Source organism: Neopelma chrysocephalum, unplaced genomic scaffold, assembly GCF_003984885.1.
Source record: "Neopelma chrysocephalum unplaced genomic scaffold, ASM398488v2 Primary Assembly neopelma1_43, whole genome shotgun sequence".
Taxonomy (NCBI): domain Eukaryota; kingdom Metazoa; phylum Chordata; class Aves; order Passeriformes; family Pipridae; genus Neopelma; species Neopelma chrysocephalum.
Genome location: NW_020897702.1, coordinates 17,622,319 through 17,646,287, shown reverse-complemented (window position 1 = coordinate 17,646,287; position 23,969 = coordinate 17,622,319). Strand labels below are relative to the sequence as shown.

At 38.0% G+C, this 23,969-nt stretch overlaps 1 protein-coding gene across 2 annotated transcripts in view; it reads left to right on the top strand.

The window, feature by feature from the left end:
• Positions 1-22,991, top strand: part of TMEM135 (transmembrane protein 135) — a 168,803-nt gene extending 145,812 nt beyond the window's left edge. For both annotated transcript variants that reach the window (XM_027677473.1, XM_027677472.1), the window contains 9 exons: positions 3,934-3,975; positions 4,904-5,050; positions 7,167-7,236; positions 12,600-12,767; positions 15,308-15,371; positions 16,075-16,151; positions 17,748-17,846; positions 18,983-19,050; positions 20,639-22,991. In XM_027677473.1, the coding sequence (XP_027533274.1) occupies positions 3,934-3,975; positions 4,904-5,050; positions 7,167-7,236; positions 12,600-12,767; positions 15,308-15,371; positions 16,075-16,151; positions 17,748-17,846; positions 18,983-19,050; positions 20,639-20,771 (868 nt within the window). In that variant the 3' untranslated portion in view covers positions 20,772-22,991. The remainder of the gene's footprint in view (positions 1-3,933; positions 3,976-4,903; positions 5,051-7,166; positions 7,237-12,599; positions 12,768-15,307; positions 15,372-16,074; positions 16,152-17,747; positions 17,847-18,982; positions 19,051-20,638) is intronic.
• Positions 22,992-23,969: the final 978 nt, after the last annotated feature.

Sequence of the window (23,969 nt, the reverse complement as noted above, 5' to 3'; positions counted from 1 at the left end):
AATGTGTGTGGTCGTAAGTTAAATTTATCTTATAAATATGCATGATTAAAATCGACCCTATTTGCTCATGTGCCAGAATTGTCCCAGCAGGGGAATTTTTTAGAACCCAAATTTATTGCCTTGGCTCCTTGATTCTTCTGCTCCTTCGGCTCCATCCAGGGCTCTGGCCAAACACAAGCTGGAACAGAGCAGAGCATTTCTGCTGTGTGATCAGGTACACAGCGCCCAGCAGGGACAGCTGGCAAAAGTCACTGGTGCTGTTGGCTTTGTACCAGGGACAAATTCCCCTTTGATGGGAAAATGTAACCAAATTATACACCATTTAAATTATTGCTTGCTGGGCAAAAAACAGTGTTGCAGCTTGGGGTTTGGTCCCTGGGACATCCAGAGTGGTGGGAAACATAGAATGGTAGCATGACTTGATTTTGAAGGAACCTTAAAGATCATCTAGTTCCAACCCCTCTGCCATGGGGTTCCTTGGCACTAGACCAGGTTGCTGAAAGCCCTATCCAGCCTGGCCTTGAACACTTCCAGGGATGGGGCATCCACAGCTTCTCTAAGCAACCTGTGCCAGTGCCTCACCACCCTCACAGTGAAGAATTTTTTCCAAAACCTAATCTAAACCTGCCCTCTTTCAGTGTAAAGCCATTCCCTATTATTCCATCACTCCATGCCCTTGGCATGGAGAAGGGTGAGCTACACTGAGTTTCTCTGATGGCATGGAACTCACCCGTTATCTCGGACCTTCCAAGTTGAATAATACCATAAAAACAAGCTTATAATTCACTGTTTAGATTTTTCCCGTCCCAGGGGTGTCTACAGTGCTGGGCACATGTAATGCATTGTACTGGGCTCATTTGCAGCTTGAATGGCTCGTGCAGGTCAGCAGCAGAGTGCAGGCTTTTTCACCCCTTGAGCAATGAAGCATTGAGCAAAAGTTATTATAACCAATTAGTGGTGGCATTATTATTACCAATTAGTGGCTGTATGAAGCAAATCATTAGTCTTAGTTCAGTTATTAGCAGCCAGGTGTTCATGAAATGTGCCATGTGCAGCCAACATTGTACCTCAGCAGTTGCCGTCAAAGCTAGTCACTGAATTTGTGATGCTTCTCTGCATGGGGGGTTGTCATCCCCCTGCCCACCCCCCCCCGCATTGTGTTTGGAGTCAGTGTGTAGGGTTTTTTTGGTTGCTGCTGTGTTGTGTACCTAGTGAGTGAATAAGTAAGGCCATTTCAGTCTCTAGACTACTATTCTGAAACCTTAGTAAGTCATGATGTAAAGCCAAAAATTAGATTTCCAGTTTTGTTGTTGGTTGCTGCTTCATTTGTAAGAGCAAAATGGCCATGCCAGAGCAGGAGAGTTACATTAGAAAATTATTTTTCATTGAAAGTATTGTTTTTCTAGGATGCCTGTTTATAAAACCCTTAATAAGCAATATTTCCACACACTCATTAGTTTTGTACAATAACTTTCCAGAAGATGATTTAGACAGCAAGGGGCATTAATTGAATTCTATTTAAGAGCTTAAATTGCACTTTTATACTGTGTTAAAATTAAAAAAAATAAGAACTTAATGTGAAAAATTTATGATTGTATCTTTAGCATTAATTCCATATCGAACTACTTATTTAATTTTGGCTCATTTTGCAGGGATTTTCATAGCTGTAGCTCTAGAAATATATAGAACAACTAATAAGTAAAGTAAGCATAGCTAATAAAATTCCAATACACTGAATACTTATTGCAGAGTTGACTGTAATCATGTAATTAGAATAGGCATTAGAAATAATTTTTTTCTTGGAGAAAAAAGTAGGGGGTTAGAGTGCTGTTTTCTCTTTTGGTGAGTTAGATGTCTTCTGATTTTCAGTATTAGTGAGGAAAGGATTTGATGGTTTCTTTGAGGTATGTTTAAAGGAAATTAATTGTAGGATAGCATCGGTCAGGGCACTTCAAGCACAGCTGGGCAGGGACATCTGGTGGTGCACTAAAGGAATCAATGAACGCTTACAACTGGTAGTGCAGTTGCACTGGAATGGTTAAGGAAAAATGTCATTGTGGTCATACTGTGATTACTTTTCTGTTTCAATATTATTGTAGAAACACTTACATGCATGTTTAGATTTCAGTTTGTGTATGCTTTTAATTTACTGAAAAAGTAGGAACTAAGGCCCTATTCTTGAGCTGGCAGCTTGCAGGCATAATGTGTTGGACACCCTTAACTCAAAGGGCATTTAACCTACAGTTGGTTGTAGATCTAAAATCAAACTCGTGAAATCGGACCGTGGTTCTGTGGATAGAGTGGGGTAGATGTTAACCCTGTACATTTGGGCTCTGTTTGTAGTTCTGCTAGTGATTCACTGTGCTCTCTGGGCAAAGCTGATTTCATTTTTTTCACTCATCACTCTTTGAGTCCATCTTTCTGTAAAAGTGCAATGATAGTGTTTCAGCTTCTGAACTGTACCTATGGGCAAAGAAGCATATAAAGTAAAATTATTGCACATCTTTGATTTCAAATTAAAGATATGGTGAGCAATTTTATTTGTATGGACCCCTATTGATCATAAAAATGTGACCAATATTTAAACTTCAGTCATTTTAAAAGAGGAACTCTTTGGGATTAATTTTCTGTTGCTGTGTGTAACTGTGCCTGATACTTAGCACTGTGCACATGCTGACAAAACCAAGTCCTTGGAAACATATGTGTTGAAGGTCATACCCTTGGGAAGAGTTTCCCAGGAGTGTTTAATGCTGTGACATCTTACTAGCTCCACAGCAGGTGCTCCCCTGCCAGGACAAAGCAAGAGTTTCTTCATTTGTGAACGTCTTTTATCTCAGTATGGTTTTCCTGCTGTTCGTGTGTATCCAGCCATTGCTGGTACGTGTTGACCACTCATGGTGCCTTCTGGGAGGTGGTGTCACCTGCTCTTGGGGGTGTGTGGGCACAGTATTTCCAGGGACAACGTGGTCTCTGTAGGGTTATCTCTATCTGCTTCTGTTTACAAAGCTTTTGTGACTACTGTCCTGTCTTCTCTTAGAGTAGGTGTGCACTTGAAATGATGATGTTACTAGTTTGTTATTTGTGTATTGTATCAGGAATGCATTTTTATCATCATGTATTCCCCATACAGTTCTCTAAAAAGAAAAGGGGAAAAAAACATGAGTGTCTGCTCTTTCCTTTGCTACCAAGATGTTTTTTCAGGAGGAATCTGTAGCAGCTGCAAGCTTCAGCTCCTTTCATCATATCCTGGGCAGAAAAAAAAATCAATAACCTAAATCTTTCATAGCCAATTATGGGCTCTTTATTGTGGTCATTATTCTCACAAGGAACCCTGTTAGTCGGTAAGGAAGGAGATACATATATATATATAATCAAGCTCAGAATCAGACCAACCACTATATAATTGAAAAACTGGGACTTTCAGATTGAGAGTCTTCTTAAAGTAAGGAGCTGCAGAGATCAGCACTTTGCAGAGTAGAACAATTTATCTCAAAGTCAGAATAACTATTCCCTGCAGCTTTTCATGAGAGAGTGGGTATTTCATCGAGATCCAGCCCTCCTTTCTCTCCTTGCAGTAAAATTTATATTTTGTAAAACTCCTCATGACTTCTTTTCCATAAAGCAACAGTTCTTTGTCATATTCTGTCATCACCCTCATGGTTCTGTCACCATCCTTTAAAAATTTCTCCACTTGTAGTTTGGATAAAAGAGCGAAGCACTGGCATTTGATGCTATATCCTTTCTGTCAGAGCTGTCCCAAGGCTGTGGTGACAACTGTGAACTGAGAATAGCCACAGAGTTGTTCCAGATGTGCTGTTGTCTATTAATGAAAAATTTGTGTTCATCCACAGCCCTTCTATGCAATATTTAATCTTTAAGACTTTGTAATGCAAGCAGCCCATTATAGAGAAAACTGTTGGTTTTATGTTTCAGATGCAAAGACGGCTTGAAAGGATTTACATACTCTGCACTAAAGTAAGTAAAGCTTCAAGTCAAGATTTTGAGGAATCATCCATGGTGGCAGATGCATTGTAAGAAAAGAGTGTCCCTAAGAAGAAACATACTGTCGTAAAACAAGAGAGATTTGCATTGTTGGTTTAGGAAATATTTTACAGAGCTTACAGCCATGGAATATGATAGAAGGTCCCAATAATAAATTATTCAATTTATAGTCAGAAATATGGACGTGAAACACTCCTGTGACAACATGCAGACACAATGCTTTCTGAAATCACCAATTCACAGTGACATGTTGAATTACAAAGTTTTTATACCTTCATCACCCTCAACAAGACTACCATGGTACAGTGTAACTTGGATTATAGTGCAGAGTGCTAGGAAACATCTTGCCATTGTGTCCTCCATTGCCCTTGATACACAGTAATTCTACACCTAAGATGAACCAATATATTGACAACATCAACTTCTGGGTGAAGAAGGCTGAAGATGAAACCAAGCACAACAAAGTTAGTGCTCTTGGTGGGAATGAAAACATTTTGAAGATTTTGTAAAACAGATATTTTATAAAAATATTATAGTAATTATCAACCATTATGTAGCCCTCTTTTGCTGGAGATAATTGAGAAATTTCATGTGCCTTTTAATGTTCTTATTTAGTGTTCTTCCTTTGTCTGAGAGATGGACTTCCCTACTAATGTTTTTGTTCCTAGTTTTAAAAAATTCCTGACAGCAATTGTGTCCATTAGCTGAGGTTTAAATATATGTTGGTGAACTGATCTTTTCAAAGAGGTATGGGGTTTGGCAGCTGTATAGGATGAGTTTTTTCTGACCTAGGAGTAACTTCAAGCTTTTCTTAAAGACTTTGAGACTTATACAGGACTTGATATATTTTTTTTAGTTATTTAGGTAATTGTTTTGTTCTGTTTTTTTTTTTTTCTTTCAGGTTCATTGTAGGGAAAGAAGAAATCCCCACTCACTCTTTTTCTCCCGAAGCAGCGTTTTCAAAAACAGATAGAAAAATCAAGCATTGTGAAAAACTATCACAGCCAATGAACATACTGGCTCTAACGAAAAAGCTCATGGACAAAGTGTGAGTCAAAGTAAACAAAAGAAAAACAAAACGAATCATTGTTGCATGGTGCATTTTAATGTCTTGTTACCTTGTATTTAATAATGCTTTATAATACTTTCGCTTTGCATTTAAGTGTTTTTCTATTTCATTTTTCACTGGGTAGTTAGCAGTGGCAAATGATGAATTCCAATGAAAGCAAAACTTACGACCTGTATGTCATAGCTATGACTTGCAACATGCATTTTTCTTAAGGAGGAGAGTAAATTCAGTCAGTGCTGAATGCAGGCTGGTGGTTGCTTTTCCTGCAGTTTTCAGCAAAACCAGTTCATGGCATGGTTCTGCTGGAGCTAGTGGTGATATTAAGGAGAGAAATTACACACCAGCATTCTTACTGATGTCCATAAGTGACCGTTAACATTGTCTTTTGGGGGACCTACATCCCTGTGTTGCATAAAGGAGAACTACCTAAAAATAGGACTGGTGGCACATGGCTGCCTCCACTGTCAGGAGATAGGAAACTGAGAAGCAAAGAGTGAGTTTAAAACTTTTTTGCACAAGGTCAGATCTAGACATCTGAAGTTAGGCAAGGTAGGTTCCCTCCCTGTCTACAGGATCGAACTTATTGTTCTTTAGTATAAGCTTAAAGAAGTGACAGCAGATAGCTTTTCAGCTACCACAAGGAGTCATTCATTTACAGGGAAGATGGAGTGAAAAATGGACTAGATGTGTGTTCACACCACACTTATGAATCTTCACTTCCATTGACCTCTTCAGGAGCAGTTTTATGACCAGTTCTCTATGTGCTGACATGCAGGAGAGAGTCTTCCAAGCGCAGTGTGTTCTCAGAGTAGTGGCTTATCTTACTTGCTCAGCTGATGAACAAAAATGGAGTGACCCCCATCATACGGCAACTTCGTATGATTTGCTGTAGGTTTTAGTTGAAAAATATGAGGGAAGTCAGCAATGGCTTTTCAGGCATGACTGTATTAGACAACAAAAGACTTACAAAGAAGAGACAGCTCCAGCCATGTGCAGATTCTTTTAGCTGAGTTGCTTATGCCTATTTTGTCTTAAATACCTCTTTTTCAGTTTGCTGGAGATAGTTCATAGCTTTTCCACTGTTCATTAAATACAAGGATTGAGGGATTATAGGTGAAGAAGAGCATATTTTCTTTAGGGTTTTGAAATTCCCAACTCAGACATGCAAAAAACTTACAGTTTTCAGTTCCAGTACTCTTACAGGTTTCTCTTCCATATGGTTCTTTTCAGTATAATTGAGTCTAAATGCCTGTAACCTGAGCACATTCTCATTACAATTTTTGCTACATAAACTGACCTCACAGATGATTTATGGCCATTAGACTTTATAGTACACGATTCAGAACTTCCAAGATATTTGACACAGTATATAAATTGTGTAACTTATTTTACATTAAAGCTAAAATACTTGGATATAGCAAAATATAATGTTCAGACCAGGTATGACATTACTTCTTTTAATGCTACATAATACAGGCCTAGAAACTGTATAATCCACACATCCCAACATCCCAAGCAAGTCTCTTTTAAATGCTCAAGGTCAAATTCTCAGTCCAAAGGAGGAGCTACATAAAAATCCACATTGTAGAAGAAAGAGCCAAAAAGTGAAAGGCTTGTGATTGAGAGAAGTCTCATAGGGTATCTATGCGTGTTTCTATGTTCTGTATTGCCCTTCAGTGAACCTTACAATGGTATGAAAGATGTAAGGACACAGGTAACAGATACTTGGTCACATATCCTTCTAGAACCCTGGAGCAGAGACAAACTGGGAAAGGTCATGTCACTTTTCCTTGTTGAGCACAGCAGAAAATCTGTCCTTTAATTTAGCATTTAATGTGTAGCATGGCAAGAGGTTGGATCCAAATAAGTGTGCAGACACCTTTTTCTTGGTATACAACTAAAGTATTGTTAGTTTTTATTGTCCTTTTATGGCATCATAAAAGTTCACAGTGCCCTTCAGTGGGGTGATGGGGAGAATGAGCACTGGGCAAATAGCACTGTATGTATTTTTAAGCAAGAAAAATTTATGAATTCTCCTGTCGCTGACGCTGAAAACAGCTATGAGTTAATACGTGTTTCATTATGCTTTTTGCAGGTGCAAACATGGCCCGAGGCATAGATGCTGTAAACACTATGGAGATAATTGCATCTCATACTGTATTAAAGTAAGTGCAGAAAAAATTCGATTGACAAACTCTGGCAAGGGCAGGGTAAAAGTCTGTAGTCAGGAAAAGCATGTGCTTAGGAAGTGAGAAAGGAGCCTGTTACTCATTCTTCTTCTATTGAAAATGTGACAAGCCTGAAAACAGATTTTCTCAATTTAGGATGGGGTGGTGGTGGGGTTAAAGTTCTCTGGTCTTTCAGATTAGCTGTAGTGAATGAGTAACATAAAATGTGTGGGAAAAAATGGACTAGTAAGCAAGGCTCTTGTTTAACTATGTGATGCACTTCACGGCTGAGCCCACTTGTGACTCCCCCCTAAATAAAGCACCTGGAATGTGCTGCTGTGGCAGGCGGCCCCCATTCACGTGCAGCTGCGCAGCTCTGGCACGTCGCTGCCGGGCACTGGGCTCATTTCCCCAGTCATTTATTTTAAGGGTTTGGGGTAATGAGAGATTGGTCACAGTTGCTGCACCCAGGAAGAGCTGTTTATCTCTGGTGGTATAATTCATCCTCCATTATTAATGTGATCAGCGCATTTTTTTTCAAAGGAGCACTGTGCAGGGATTTGCCTTGGCTGACATTGGTTTGGCACAGGTGGTACCACCTGCTATGCCTGTTTTAGGAGTTGGTAAGACTCCAGACAGCTCAATCACTTAATAGTTGACCTGTTTTTATATAGGGAGCAGCAAAAATGGATTTGAGTATTTTCAGATGCTTTTGACATATATTACTTTCAAAAATAACTCTTTTAAATTAAAATTTTGTATACAGTTAATGTTATCTCAGAAACGCCATGCTTAAATTTAGCATCACAGTAGATGTAGTACAACATGTATTCATGTGTGTTTACTAACACCATCATTTTTTGTTTTGTTAACACTCTTTTTATACTGCAGTATGTTGGCATACCGTGTATAACATGGGTATAAGTTGTGCTGGAGTTGATAGGATTTGAGATGGTGCTTAACCGTTCTGCTGAATTCTGATGAGAATATTCAGTAGAACAGTCATGAATAGTTCAGGATAGTTATGTCACTTTTCTGTTGTAGGTATGACATATTTTTAACATACCCAGAATAAAATTACAGTTTTACAACCTGTCATCACTGTCTCAGTCCACTTAATGTTTCATTCATGGACTCTTTTCTTCAAGGCATAACATCTTTGGGGACACAGACTTTCCATTTGCTTGGTACTTGTTCAGTACCTTGCCCAGTATGCTTGCTGTTCAGTGCTTCCTGGCCCATTTTGTCTCCTATCTCCTGAGTGCTTATGTTTGGTCAGGTCAGAATCCTCTGGGGAGCAAACATTCCTGTGCCTCCATCTGCAGGGTACTCTGTTTTCCCCGTAGATATCAATTGTCTGGCCTTCAGAATCAATGTCCAAGACTGCAATGAATATTATATTCAAAACAAAGATTAAAATTAAGCAGGAGTGATTTTATGCAGATTTGATATGCTGCATGTCCAGATCTCTGCTGATGGTAGCATCTCCTGGTGTGCATCTGTTTTTTCACGGTACTTCAGTATAACTTCAGTCTGCTGCGCTTATTTGCATAGTAAAAATGCTGTCTTTCATTATTTAGGCATGTTTTACAGTAATTAATTCTTAACTACAATTAGTCCAGACTTGCTTTCAGAGCTTTTTATTAATATCACACAAAATCCTTATGCATCTTGTACTGCATGCTTAGCATTCAAATCTATAAGTACTGCCATAACACTATATTATTTTACAAGCACAGTTAAAGCAAACAACTAAGGATTTCTGTTAGAGTGCTCATCATGGAAGGGATGCCTCTTCTCCGTGGAAAACTCATAGTCTGCTGGAAGAATGTGTGTGAGACTTCATGGGTAAAGAGATGATTTGACCATTATGGAATATAATAAGCTTGAAACGGCTTTAAAACAGAAGGGTGAAAAAGAGATAGGAGTTAGTCTTGTTGAATTACTCTAGTTGAGAGCCCCAAATTTGATTTCAGTTTGTGAGTTTCTCAAATTATAGTAGACCAGCCCCACACTGCTCTCTCTGTCCTTTCTTAGGTGAGGGGGGAGACATGTTAATGATTAAAAGAACATGGGAGCAGGGCAGAAAGTGGATATTCAGGAGTACTCTTCCTCTTCATATTTAAATGTCCATTCATCATCATGGCTAGGCTTCGCGAACGAAGATTTGGGAAGGGCTCTACCCACTATTCTTGCAAGCGCGTTGGTGGCTAAAAAGGCCAATACGGGAAAGGCAAGTCCGGTTGCAAAAGACACAGCAGAAAGACTCCTTAGATGGTATATTCTGCAAGGCTCTATTCTTTCTGCGTTGTCTTTTCTCCTCAAGAGTGATCCTGCGTGCCTTCTCAAAAGCATCAGCAGCGTTATAAATGGTCTGTCTCCAGGCCTCCCGGTTAGAGGCCAGAGTAGACCAGTTATGGTGATCAATATGCCCAAGGCTGAGTTGTTGCTTCAGGGAGTCCTTGTATCTTTTCTTCGGAGCTCCTCTCTTGCGGCAGCCGGAGGCAAGTTCACCATAAAGCAGGATCTTAGGGAGGCGGTGGTCCTTCATCCTGGAGACGTGCCCTGCCCAGCGCAGTTGCGTTCTCAGTAGCATGGCTTCAATACTTGTGATTGCTGCCTGTTCAAGAACAGATGTATTGGTCACATAATCTGACCAGTGGATGTTCAGGATTGTGCGGAGGCAGCGTTGATGGAAGCGTTCTAGGAGACGCAGGATGTCCATTAGCTAGTTGACATTATCCATAATAGCTTTTATGTAACATTTAGTAGTGATGTACCACTTGATTTCATTTACTTCCCTTCAAGCTTTGGGTTTGCAAATGTCTAAAAGGAGCTGCCAGAAGCAGTCAAACAATATTTTTCCTTCTTTGGATTCCACTCAATTACAGTGAGGAGACATTATACAGCAGTAGAAGTCCAGTTGTCCATTTTTTTTGCTGGTGCTGCAGATGGGACCGGATAACCCTCCCAACTTACTAATGACTAGAATAACCACAAAGTAGGTCATAGAATAATGGAATGATTTGAGTTGGAAGGGGCCTTAAAGATCATCTCGTTCCAACCCTCCCTGCCATGGGCAGGGACATCTTGCACTAGACTAGGTTACTCAAAGCCGCATCCAACCTTGCTTTGAGCAGTTCCAGGGATGGGGCATCCACAACTTCTCTGACATTATTTTCTGATGATTGTAGTCTCAGTGTTCTGTCTCTTGAAGGAACATAGGCTGCTGTATACCCAGAATAAATGTTAATTATCTTAATTAATTTTAATACCTTAACTAGTTCCTAATGTATTACAACAGGTTGTCTGAGGTTTTGGTATGTTACTGAACTCTCTTTATATGCACACATGCTTTCTTGAATTTGAGTTAAAACCAATATCTTGACTATATTATTAAGAAATTTGTTTCTCAAAAGCAGAAAAAAGTTTTATTCAACAATATTGGAGATATGACATTACACTGTGCTGCTACTTCTGGCTGATTTGGTTTCCAACTCAAAATCTCTGTGGAGAAATGGCTCTTAGCAGAATTTTCTTTGCTCACTTACGTTTATTATAGTGTCCTGCTTATGCTTTCCTGTGTTCTACCTCCATTCTTCTTTGAGGTCTTCTTATGGAAGGCGAAAGTTACAATATAGTACATTAATTACAAGATATAACACTTCCTGTGACTCTGAAACAAACACCAGTAAGTGTGATATGCTTTCACCTGGTAGATGTAATGAGCTAAACAGATAGATTTTGTGCAATACTCACTGCTTTGTGCACATCAGCACTAAACCTCATGGTTCAGTTCAGCACTTCTAAGTTGGCTACTAATAGAAATAAAATCAGGGATACATTTGAGTGTTTTCAGTTGGAATTTAGATGTTTCCTCACCCCATCAGAGTCACCTTTCCTGGGTAAAAATGTCAAACATAGCATTCTGTTGTTTGTGGTTTTGTTTTGGGTTTTGTTCATAACTGCTGGGTTTAGGGCTTTCTTTTTGTATAATGGTACCTGGCATCATAATTATCCCTTTCTTTGGAAGATGAGAGCTATGTACTTTGCTGTGGGGTACCTCTTCATTTTAGGTGCAAATATATGTTCATCTTAATTGTGACATTTTAACTACACGAAATTCACAGCACATTTACACCTCTGCCTATCTCACATACCTTTTGGTAGGCATTTTCATTACAGAATCACAAGACTGGCTAGTGAGCTGTGCAGTATGTACAATTTATGTAACTTTAAGAGTAGCAGATGAAGGAATGGAAATTTTTCATTCAAAAAAAAATGCTACTGGATTATTGGATGACACAACGTATTTTCTTCCACTTGATTCTCATAAACCACTTATTGAATACCACAGAGAGTAATTGCTTCAGGAAGAGTTAATTACTAGATGTTTAACTACAATAAAAATTTTTGAGCTTTATGATGTATTATAAAGTCCTGCAGGAGGTAAAAATAGGGTGAGTTTCTGAGCCTGAAAAGTTGCTCAAACCCTCTGCCAGTTGTCCCTGTCACTGGAATTCTGTCTTTGTTACTGGAATTGAATAGGGTGCCTACCTTATTTGCCAATGGTGAGTGCACAGATAGTTTTCATGTAAGGCATCTTCTAACCCAAACCTAGATTTTATTCAGAATTAATAGAAAAGTTCAGCCATAGGGTAAGAATAATGATAGGAAGAGTTGGAGGAAGTTATAAGAGGGGGAATAATATGGAAAGAAAAAGTCAGTGTGGTTTTATGAAAAGGTAAGAAAAAGCAGATCTGTATCCAAGGTGGAGTAGTAAGTAAATTCATTGGAACCCATGTTATCCTTTCTCAGTAGCTCTGCACATAAACTCCCAGTTTTGCCCTTTCCCTTGCTGCAGGCAAGGAAAGTCTGTGCCAAGCCACCAGGGTTAATTTCTAATTCTCACACTTTCTGAAATTTATTTTTGGTGAACTTTTTCCTCCCTAGTGTTTTCTCCAGACATTTGAGTGTATAAGTGCTCTTTTTTTCCACCGCATTGCTTTCCTCTATAAACACATTTGTGGTTAAAAGCTGGTCAGTAACCTGGAAATGAAGTCATCAGGATTATTTCAAAGAACAGAATTTCGGAGTAGAAGAGAAATAGAGTTTCTCCCTTGAGACCTTTCAGAAATCCATAGAAATTAAAGAGGAGTCAATTGTCTGTGATTTTATTGCTTTTGCTATTTTACAGGGGAACAAGGAATGGGGAAGCATTTATGCATTTTTACATATTCTCTGCAGAGTGGGTTTTAAATTGCTCGATGTCAAAAACAAGTCCTTCTGTAGATGCTTTTGCTTTTCCTTTTTCTGAATGTACGGTTTCTTACCACAAAATCTTTCTTTCTTTTCTCTAGGGCTTCATTAGGATGTTTAGCATTGGTTACCTGATCCAGTGTTGCCTTCGGATTCCTTCCACCTTCCGGCATCTGTTTACGCAACCATCACGGCTATTTTCCCTCTTCTACAACAAGGAAAATTTCCAGCTTGGAGCTTTTTTGGGATCTTTCGTCAGTATATACAAAGTAAGTGTATAGCATACAGAAATAATAAATGCCATGGTTTTCATTTCACTTTTCATAATATCACAAAGAGCTAAAAAGTCCAGCTGCTTGATAGTACTGATGCTGTTTGCTACAGCATGTCACTGACAAATTCTGTGCTATTGCAATAATCAAATTGTAAACAGAAAACTAGTCTTCCATTTCCTGTTTTTTTTTCTATCATTTCCAGATAAACCAGATGGATTTTGCAGTGTTGTTTCGAGATCAGGAGATAGGGAGTACTTCAGAGAAAGTGCATTCAGATTTCAAAGGGAATTGCTCGTACACAAAAGCATTTTAGTGCAGACACAAGTAGTGACTGCAGTAGCAGCAGTGTTGCCAGAGAGAAACCATTTGCAGATTTTGTTGACTCAAATATCTGGAATTCTTATTTGACACTAAATAGCAGGAAATTGCAGAACATACAATGTGTAGTGAGGAGACATTGCACTTACAGCTTGGAAGTCTGCCCTTCTACACTATTATAAGATGACAGATTGTGAACTGATATGTATTCATATAGTATTGTTGGAATTAATCTAATTATGTTTATTTATGCCAAAAGAGAAGATGGCAAGGCACATGCCCTAAGGCAGAATACGTTGCACAGTGCAGTGCTGAAGTGGCTTTTGCACTTTTATATTCTTAATCACACTTGCAATTTTTCGCCTTCCACTTTATTCACACTGCAAAGTTATGATCATTCTGTATCCTTAAGGGAAAATACAAGAATTTATAAGGTTCCAGAGTTTAAAATTTTTGATGGCAAAATGCAAATAGGCTGTCCGAAGTTTATTTGAAAATTAAATTTTTGCTCAAACTTTAAGAACAGAACCTTTAGAGAAAAAAATACTTAAATTGGAAAAGCTGAAAAGACTTTGATGTTTTTAAAAGCTCTTTCCTAAGTGTAATTTAGTCTTACAGATGCTTATTTTATGAGGGTGACCTACTCTGACCTTTATTTACTATTTATTAAGTAGTGACACTGATGAGGCCACACTTCGAATCCTGTGTTTGATTTTGGACCCATCACTACAAGAAAGACATTGAGGTGCTGGACCATGTCCAGAGAAGGACAATGGAGCTGGTGAAGGGTCTGGAGCACAAGTCTTATGGGGAGTGGCTGAGGAAACTGGAGATGTTTAGTCTGGAGAAAAGGAGGCTCAAGGAAGACCTTCTCACTCTCTACAACTACCTGAAAGGGGGGTCATCCTCTTCTCCCGAATAACAAGTGATGGGACAAGAGGAAATGGCCTCAAGTTGTCCAGGGGAGTTTTAGATTGGGTAGTAGGAAATCTTTCTTCAACACAAGCATTGTCAAGCACTGAAACAGGCTGCCCAGGGAAGTGGTGGAATCTCCACCCCTAAAACTGTTCAAAAGGTGTGTGAATGTGGCGCTTGGGAACATGGTTTAGTGGTGGACTTGGTGAGTGCTGAGTTAACAGTTGGACTTGATGATCTTAAATGACCTTTGCAGGCTAAATGATCCTATGAGTCTGTGATTCTACTATATGTTATTGATTGCATTTCATAACTTACACAGATCTGGGTTACATTATATTTTTTTTCCAGGTTGAGATAAGCATGTAGGGCAGCAGAGATTCTATTCACTCAAAAAAATTGGACCACAGACAAAAAAAAGGGAAATGCGTGGGGCATTTTGAATCTGAAGGAATATGCAGTTCTAATTTTTTTAGGTTAATATGTTTTTGCGGTTCCAGAATTTATTGGATGTATGGAAAAATCTCAAGGGGTTTGGTGTGTAATTGAAAGCAGCCTTTATCATGGGAAAGAGTCTAGGCAGCTACAGCAAATGAAGATTATGTGAATTCAAGATTAGCTTTGGTATTAGATTGGTATTCAAATTAGATTGATCTGCTCTCTGATTTTGAAAGAAATTATAGTGGTAATCTGTAAATTAAAACACTGAAATATTTTGAGTACTGTGTCCAATTCTCTGACTTTAGTATCACCAGTGCTTTTAAAGATTGTTCTTTGGTTGTGTTGATGTCTTGTGTTTTTGTTAATGTAATTCAATGTTTCTTGATGTGGTAAAGAGAATTACTGAATCAGACAGAACATGTCCCAGTAATGAAAGTTTCTACAGCTCTTAAGAGATTTACAATTGTGATTTTTCATTTCTCTTACAAAGCTCTTACAATGGGAAAGTTTACTGCCTCCATATCAATTAAATTCCCTTTTATTATAGCAGTCTTATCAAGTAGAAGAATGCATTATCCATGGAACTGTTCAAAGCCAGGCTGAATGGGTCTCTGAGCAGTCTGATCTAGTGGAAGGTGTTCCTGCCCATGGCAGGGGGATTTGAACAAGATGATCTTTAAGGTTCCTTCCAACCCAAACTGTTCCATGACGCTATGATTATGGGTATTATCACACTACACTCTTATCGCGCTACACTCTTTATTCATACTGTGTGCTGTATCACTAGCTAATAGAGTAATATCTCCAGTCTATGTGTTATGAATGTTATGGGGCTAATCCTGCTTTCTTTTCACCTACAGGGCACAAGTTGCTTCCTGCGCTGGGTCCGGAACCTAGATGATGAGCTTCATGCACTTGTAGCTGGTGAGTCCATGAAAAGAAGTTTATTTTGCCTGTATTGAGATTCTGCAAATACTCATCTTGTCTGTCCTCCCGTTCCCTTTTCAGACTTCTGTGCTGAAAATAGGACTGTGTACATCATAATTGTGTCAAAGTGACAGTGATGTTTCAAGTAGCTTCAAAGAAAGGGTTGCAATTAAAATTACAAGGCAAATTCAATCAAATGGTGTGGAGTTTATGGTCAGCTCCAAGAACAGTATGTCACTGTGTGCACAAATATAGACATGTCCTTTAATTTTCGACTGTAGAGATGTGAGAGATGTGAGGTGCAAATAGTAACTCTTCCATATGTGACAGAATACACATTGGAAATTATGGGCTCCACTGGGTCCAAAGTAAAACCCTTTTGCCATGAAATTTGTGTGGTGGTGCAGGCCCTTCCCTGCTCTTTGTGCATCTGTCACATGTTGGAACCTCAGAGGTCTCTTATTCCAAAAAGAAGAGATTAGTTTGATACTGTGCTCCTGAGCACTGAAGTACAGATTTGTTTCAGAGTTTCAAAACTTTCTCTTTTTAATGACACAAACCATATTTGGACAGGCAGCACAGGAACGTCACTGAACTGTGTTGTAGCAACAGAAATAAATAGTCTTGTGCAGTGTGTGTTGGGCTGACATACCGCAACAGCAACACAAGTAACAGTGCTTTTGTTTTCTAATTGTTACAGGGTGTCTAGCAGGAATTTCTATGATGTTTTACAAAAGTACAACTATCTCTATGTATCTGGTGTCCAAATTAGTAGAGGTAAGTTATGACCCTTGTAACAGAGGTCTTCATCTATTTTCTCAAGGCAGAAAAAAGGAAATGGACTTCATAGGCTTTGTCTGGCAATTCCAGTAAAATACAAAGTTGTGTGGTGACAGTGTGTTTAAGTACCTGATGTGTTCCAAGAGGCATTGCTGCCATGGGGTCTCATTTCTTTCTTATATTCTTTTCTCTGACTCATTTTAAGAGTCCTTTATCCGCTGGTCTCCATGTATATTCTCATGAATTTTCTTAATCTCCTGATAACCCTTTGCTTTGTAGCTTTTGCATATTTTTTAAATCTGAAAGTTCCAAGAATGTGTGTTCTGCCAGAAACATAAATCAGACCTAGTCCTTAATTGCAGATTTATTGCCAAAAGCTACAGCTTAACTTCCTGCCTTTGTTCCCTAATTTTGGCATTCAGCAGTTTACAATAACTCAAAATGGCTTAGATTTTAGTCTATAGCTGGAGTTGTTTGTCAGTGTGCTTCAACTGATTGAATTCCCAGCTTTGGAATGAACTTTGTTCTAATTACTAATCTTCAAGCTTGAATTATTTCTATGAACTTGTTAAAATTAGGAGCCCAGGACAAAAAAGAAGTTATAGGGTTTGGATATCTTGATTATAATTTGCTAACCAGCATTTGATTTCTTACTTTGATTTTTCCATAAGATCGAGACTTAGTCATGATTATTCCCCAAACAGCACCACTGGAATGAGTTGAGAATGTTCTCTTACTATGCATCATCCTGAATCACATATTTCTGCAGACCTTGAGGGCCTCGTTCCCTAATGATATTTATCCACCTCCATTACCAGAGCAGAGTTCACTTAAAAGAACATAAATAGAAGGAACTTTTTTTTTTAATGCATAAAATTAAACATAAAAATGGAAGATATTCTCTGTTTATTCCTGCTCCTTGTTATCCTAGACAAAGCTCTGAAGGTAGTTCAGATATTGGTGATATAAAAAGAATTCTGAGTTATCCATATTGATTTTTAGAATACCAGTTGTAAAAAAACAATATTATCTTGTATTGCTGATGGTTTTCTCTGGACTTTGAGACATCGTGGCTGCAATGAAATGAGGAAAGTGCTGTGTGTTGTTTCTTTCTTTTATTTTTTAAACTACTTTTATCATCTTATGCAAGCCAAGGGTAACTGACCAAAGAGGCGTGTGCTGCTTTGCAAGGTCAGGCTGTGCTCAGGAAAATAAACTTTACATGTTTTCTCAGAAAGTAAAGTATGTGATTTCAAGCTGTTTAAGAACAGTGAATATTCACTTTGTTGGAATAGTTATAGCATTGTTCTTTTGCTTTTTTAAAATGAAGAATTTAATAGAAGAAACTTTCCCTTTTTTGTCTTTAGGATCTCTAACACCCAAGCTGTTGCTAGTCCTGTTCTATGCATTAATAGCTTCTTATTAGATTGATCTTGGATAACTTCTGTAAGTTATTTCAATCAGTTTCACATTTGTGGACATATAAAAAATATATCAGCATAGTTAATAATGTTGACTTTTTTTTTGAAATTGTGAAATAAAAAATAAAAAGTTACTTTTTTTTTACTCAGCATTTTTTGTCTATTTTTATAGACTATATACTTCAAAGGCATTGAAGCAGGGAAGGTTCCCTATTTTCCTCATGCAGACAGCATCATCTATGCCATTTCTACATCGATATGCTTTCAGGCAGTAAGTATGTCATTCTCTAACAGAACATCAAGTTCTTTAAGTCACATGTTGAATGAAACTAGGAGCACAGGAGCACAGTTATATAGAAAAGATGGTGTGATGTAGTGATTCCAGCAAAATGCTGTGAATCGGGGCTCCTGCATCCTGTTTTTGAGTGTCACTGTGGGAAGGTCATTTCTAGGACTCAATTTCTCATATGCTTATAGCTGAATATATTATACAAAGCATTGAATTCTTTGGAAAGGATCTTAAAATGCATTGACCCAGAAGATGAAAATACATGTGTAGACTTCCATAAGCACATGAAAGGACAGTTTCTCAAGGCAAACAATACAATAGAGTATTTTATGGGTTTTTAGATCAACTGAAAGCTTTGACTTTCAGCTGACTTGAATTAATTGAAGTTATTGAATTAATTGCCTAGTTGAAAAAAAATCTGAAAAAAAAATAGTAAAAAACCCTGAAGTTTTACATTTGACACAAGCTTTAATTAACATCTTTTGCACTTCTAAAGTCAGTTCCATGCCTGTATCCTCAGTCCTTTTATCTTTTGCATCAGCTGGAAAAGCAACTTTTCAGTGGTACACAAATTACTATTCTATTTCTGCTGAAACATCCCACTGCATATTTTCTGGACCTCCATAACTATCTGTATATGTATTTTCTTAGAGATCTTTGCTGAGATGTTTGTTATTCACTATATTCATAAGTGACATGGAAAAATAATGGAATGGAGAGAAGACAAGGATTTTGGTTGTAAGACATTATTTAAGATAATGTAACGTTGAAATTAAATATGACTACAAGAAATGGTAGATCACAAAATGCAAAGTAGGTGAGGTACAAAGTAGCAGGTAAATTTTGCATCTGCAAGTGCAAAATCATGTACATAAGAATGATGATTGTTGTTGTTTTCTCTGCAATGAGATGTGATTAAATTGCCACCACTTGTAAATGATAGTCTTCTGGGAATATCAGTCTGTGCTGGGGGTGGTCACACAGAGCATTGAATTCAGCAGAAAGCAGTAAAAGTTATTTCCACAGAAATCCTTTTGGTAGTTTTGGCAACATAATGTAGCAGATGAAGCTCTTGCCTGATGCTGTCAGCTGTCTCTGATAGAATCCTCTCCTTGCAGGCTGTCATGGAAGTTCAGAACCTGAGACCTTCATACTGGAAATTTCTTTTACGACTAACAAAGGGCAGGTGTGTAATCAGGGGTGTGTTATGGCTTGTCTAAACATGTCATTGATCACATTCAGCTTTCTGTGTCATTCACTGTCAACAGCAGAGCCATAGAAGTACATAAGGGCTAATTTCCTGAGGATTTACTTTGCTTTTCAAACAGTTTCCAGTACACTTGAAGTTCTTTGCTGCTGAAGCAACATTGCTGGGTTTAATCTAATGACAGGAGGAAAGACGTAAATCTTGTGAAGACTCTTCAGCAGATGAGTGTTTTACTTGAAGCCTTTTTTATCTTTAGTTCACTTGGAGGGTGGAATGCTTTCAGATTTCAGTGGAATATGACGAATCCAGTAAACAACTATACATGTTGAAGAAATCACTCGCTATGTGCAGTGATTGACAACATGGAATTACTCTGTGTTTAAAAGCATTACTGGAAATGTTGGAATGTCCTTAAGAATACTTTAAAGTTTCAGTAGTTTTTTATAGGACATCTGTTTCAGTTGGAAAAGGATTTTTTTTTCCCCTGGAAAAATGAAAAATTGAAAAATGAAAAATTTTCACTGATCATAATCATAAATTTACACTTTAATATCTTAACTGGATATTTTGTCTATTATTTGCTGCAGCTTTCTTTTTAAAATAGATTTTACTGTAACTGATTTATAAAAATACAATTTAGTGAAGTGTACACTGTTATACTTGTGCAGTATGTGGTGGAAACATCTTGATCTTAATGGCATCCAGATCTTGATGTAGATCAGTTTATGAATGGGAATGTAAAAGGTAACATTTGTTGTGACAGCAGACTCACCGGACTATAAAAATAGAAGTGAAATTAGAGGCCAATCCCTGGGCCATGTTGAACCTACACTCCCTATGGCACAGTACACACACGAGATGACTGAATGCATTGCTAGATGTAGTGGGAAGTTTTCCTTGGGATGCCTAGAGGCCATCTGCAGGCAGCCCCTGAGGCCATGCGAACATGATACAGGGGATGATGTTAGTGCAGATATCCAGTTTTGTCTGCGTTTTTCCATCTTGTCTTAATCCTAAGCTTGCCTTAGGTGAAAGGAAGTAGGGAAAAGAAGTTCTGTTCTGCCCATTTATTTTATCTGAAGCAAATCTCTGTAATAGTAATTTTGACACTCTCTTCATAGAAGCAATTTCTTTTGACATTTCATAAATTTTTCAGTCTATAGTTTTGAAGAGTAACGAAATGGAAATATGTTGTAACACCCATAAAATTGTCATCCAGACTTGGATAGGCAAGTCCAGAGTTTGCTTTGCTGGAATGAGAGAGAACAGTAGTATATTTTGGTTTGACCTTTTTTGTGGACTTAAAAGTCGAAAGGGATTCTCCCCTTTTTCACAAGTTGCGTTATATGAAGTATACCTACACAAAGACTATTAGTCACATTTGTCAATTTTTTTTTTTAAATCTTTATTGCCTGATGTGAAAAACTTGCAATCTCTGAACAGTGCAGGCTGAAGCCTGTATTTCAGAGATTTTGGTAGCCTTTCATGAAGTGAAATAATTTTAACAATGATTTTATTTTTTCATAAGTAAATTAATCTTGCGTTCACACTCTCTTTTCTTTTTCAGGTTTGCTCTCATGAACAGAAAAGTTTTAGATGTATTTGGCACTGAAGCATCTAAGAACTTCAAGGATTTCACACCTAAACTTGACCCAAGATACACAGTTGTGCCACCAGAGCTACCACTGGAGCTGTCTTGAACACAACAGCCTGGCTTGTCATTGAATGTGATTAGCATTTTGTCCTGAAAAGTTAATTAACTCGACAGTCGTATGTATGGAGGAGGGCTAGGGCTCCACTTCAGTATTATTTCAATGAGAAATGCTTTTTACCAATCGAAAATACTGCAGCTTTGCAGGAAGGTGTGGCTTAGTGATTTAGCCCCTTCTATAAGCAGAAAATATTTTTGGATTACTGTAGTTGATTGACCGTATGGTAGAATCCTGAATGAATTAAACAAATGAGTAATATATTTAGAGAAGTAAAACATAAATACACATCATAATTTCAAAAACTCTGTAGTTCATACCAGTAGAATATTTCTTGGTAAAACTAAAAGTAATTCCTAATTTAGAAAGAAAGACAATTGGCATAGTTTAGGTCCAAAATTTTACCTGGTCTTAGAAATGGGTGAAAATGCCTGCATGGTTTTCTAAATTGCGTCACTGATTTGTCTCAAAAGAGCCATTACCCACTCATTAGTTAAAATTATTTTTGCACAGCTGTGGTTGCAAAATAAGGCATTCCTTAGGAAAAGAAAATGCATATTGATTCAGAAATCACATTCCAGGGCTGCAGATTCCACTGATGATATAGATAACAGACAAGGAAAACAAGAAGGCGGTCCTGGTGGCTGCTGCGCTCCGAGGAGCAGCGGGTGTGGTGGTAAGCATCTGCCAAGTGGAAAAGGACAAACTGGCAGAGGAAGGAATGAAACGTTCCAGCCTCTGAGATGGTGCTGGAAACAGCAGACAGTTATGAAAATAAAAAAGCCAAGAACAAAACAACAACCCCCCCCCAAATACACTGAAGTGAAATGTTTATTTTTAAAAGGGTTTGACATTGTCTCCTTAGATGGCATCAGGTTGTTTGTCAGGCTGCAACGCCAGCCAGTGTTTCAAGCATTTCTTTAGAAAAGAGCTAACCCCTGAGGTTAGACTGTTACAAGAGAACAGTTTTGACAATCGTATTAATAGTGTTTTTTCCTTGTACTCGGTGAAGAATGGTTTTGCATCAGGGCATCAGACAGCCATGACTGGCACAGTTACATTGAATTTGATATGGTACTCAATGCAAATAACTACCTACACAAAGTCCATCTCATTTTTACCGTGCATATTTCTGCAGATTTATCTTCTAAAGTGAGACCTTGACGTGCTAATTGCTTTTTTTTTTCCTCTTTGGGGCTTTTTTTATTTAGAATCCATTCAGGTGATGTTGAATGATGTTCATTACCCTAGAACTTAATGAAAAGATGAACTATATTCACACTCAGCTGAAAAGAGGCAAGATAAGCCAGGGAATTGAAATTGCAGTAGGTTGCATGTATTTTAAAAATAAAAGAAGAAGAAATCAGTGTTTTATTGGACGTCTTTGTCAAATGACATGAATTGGACTAATTAATACACTCGTCGTCTTGTAACACTGTAGTCCTACCCCAGACATAAGCATATTTTAATTCCAGTTAATTGAATACGGAATATGCAGTAATTTTTATCAGATTTACAGAATTGTTGTGAAAATTGTACCAATTTGTGCACAAAATCTGTTTCTTCATCAGCTACACTAACAGTGATGCTTTATCACTGTTACTAAAGGTGCTTCATCCTTTAAAACAGTGGTTGTCAAGGTTAGTGTGAATAAAGTTTGGCAAGCTAGTTTGTATGCAATATTTTATTGCTTGAAATATTATATTAAAATTCCTCGAAAGGAAATAAAAGTTAATTCATCAAGAACTTTAAAATGATTGTAATAGGTTTGTAGTGTTTTTCCACTGGAATATGGTCTAAAATATTTGACCTTGTAAAGTTTGAGAAGTTATATATTTTAGGTGGTATATTAAAACTCACACACTATATTATGAATACTTTCTAGTGTAACTATATACCATTCTCAAACTTAAAGATATTTTATGGATGGATTAAGTTTCTTCACTGGAATGACAATTGTGATTGTTTCTCTATTTGAGGGTTTTTTTGAGAAAAAAAATCCAAGAACTACATCTCAGCAGCTAAACAAGAGTTTTGTCTATGTTTCTTGCTTCCAAAATTCACAGTCCTTGTTTTGAGTTATTCTCTTGTAATATAAAAAGAAATGAAAATTTTTTAAATTATTTTTATTCAAATCGAATATATGTAAGAGAAAAAAATAAAGTCCTAATGTTCTTCCCAATAATAAATAGTTGCTGCTTGAAAAAGTGACTTTTTGTCCATGTTGTTACCAATAAGCTCCCTGGAGTTGTAAGTGAAATAGAGTCATAGGATCATACAAAAGTTTGGATTGAAAGGGACTTTTTAAAGGCCATCTAGTCCAAGTCCTCTGCACTTAACAGAGATATCTTCCTCTAGACTGGATTGCTGAAAGTCCCATCCAACCTGGCTTTAAATGTTTCCAGGGATGGGGCATTGACTTCCTCTCTGGGCAACCTGTTCCAGTGTCTCACCATCCTCATTATAAAAAGCTTCTTTCTTATATCTAATCTAAATTAACCCTTCTGCAGTTTAAAACCATTAGCCCTTCAAGTAATACTTGGTGGTGAAGGAATGCCAGGAATGTGACTGAGCATTTAAATTGTGGGTATTTGTTGCACAATAAAGACCTAACACAGTGTAAGTGATGAGGTAACACCAAAGCAGTTCAGCTGACAACCTCTGTGCTTCCGCGGGTCATTATTATTAACTCTATGAGTTAATGTTATTTAATGTTTCTTTTTTAAACACAGAAAACCACGTTACCAGGTCTGCTGGCAGGAAAGAGCCACAGGGAAGAGCCTTCAGCTCTGTCTGCTGTGTGGCCCAGATGGTTGGGCTGCATGGACTGAAATGGCAGCATTTTCTGCCACCTGATGTGGCACGACTGGTTACTTTTTTACATCATTTGATGGGTGCCTCTTTGATCACATCAAACTTCTTGCAAAAGTTGATTTTGCAAGGGGAAATACAGAGGGAAGCTTGTTCAGGAAATGGTGGAGAGTGGTTGGTCAACCTGGAATGTCACAGTTCTGTGATAGAGGTTTGTATGTCCTTAGGGAGTCTGCTCAGGGCAACAGTGCTTGGCTCCCGGCAGGCATCTCAGAAGTCTGATGCCCTGTCTGTGGTCCCCAGAAGCAAACGCCTGTGGCAGGCAATTTTTTCACCTTTCCTTGAGGTTGGTTGCATGTATGGCTCCTCTGGAGTTCC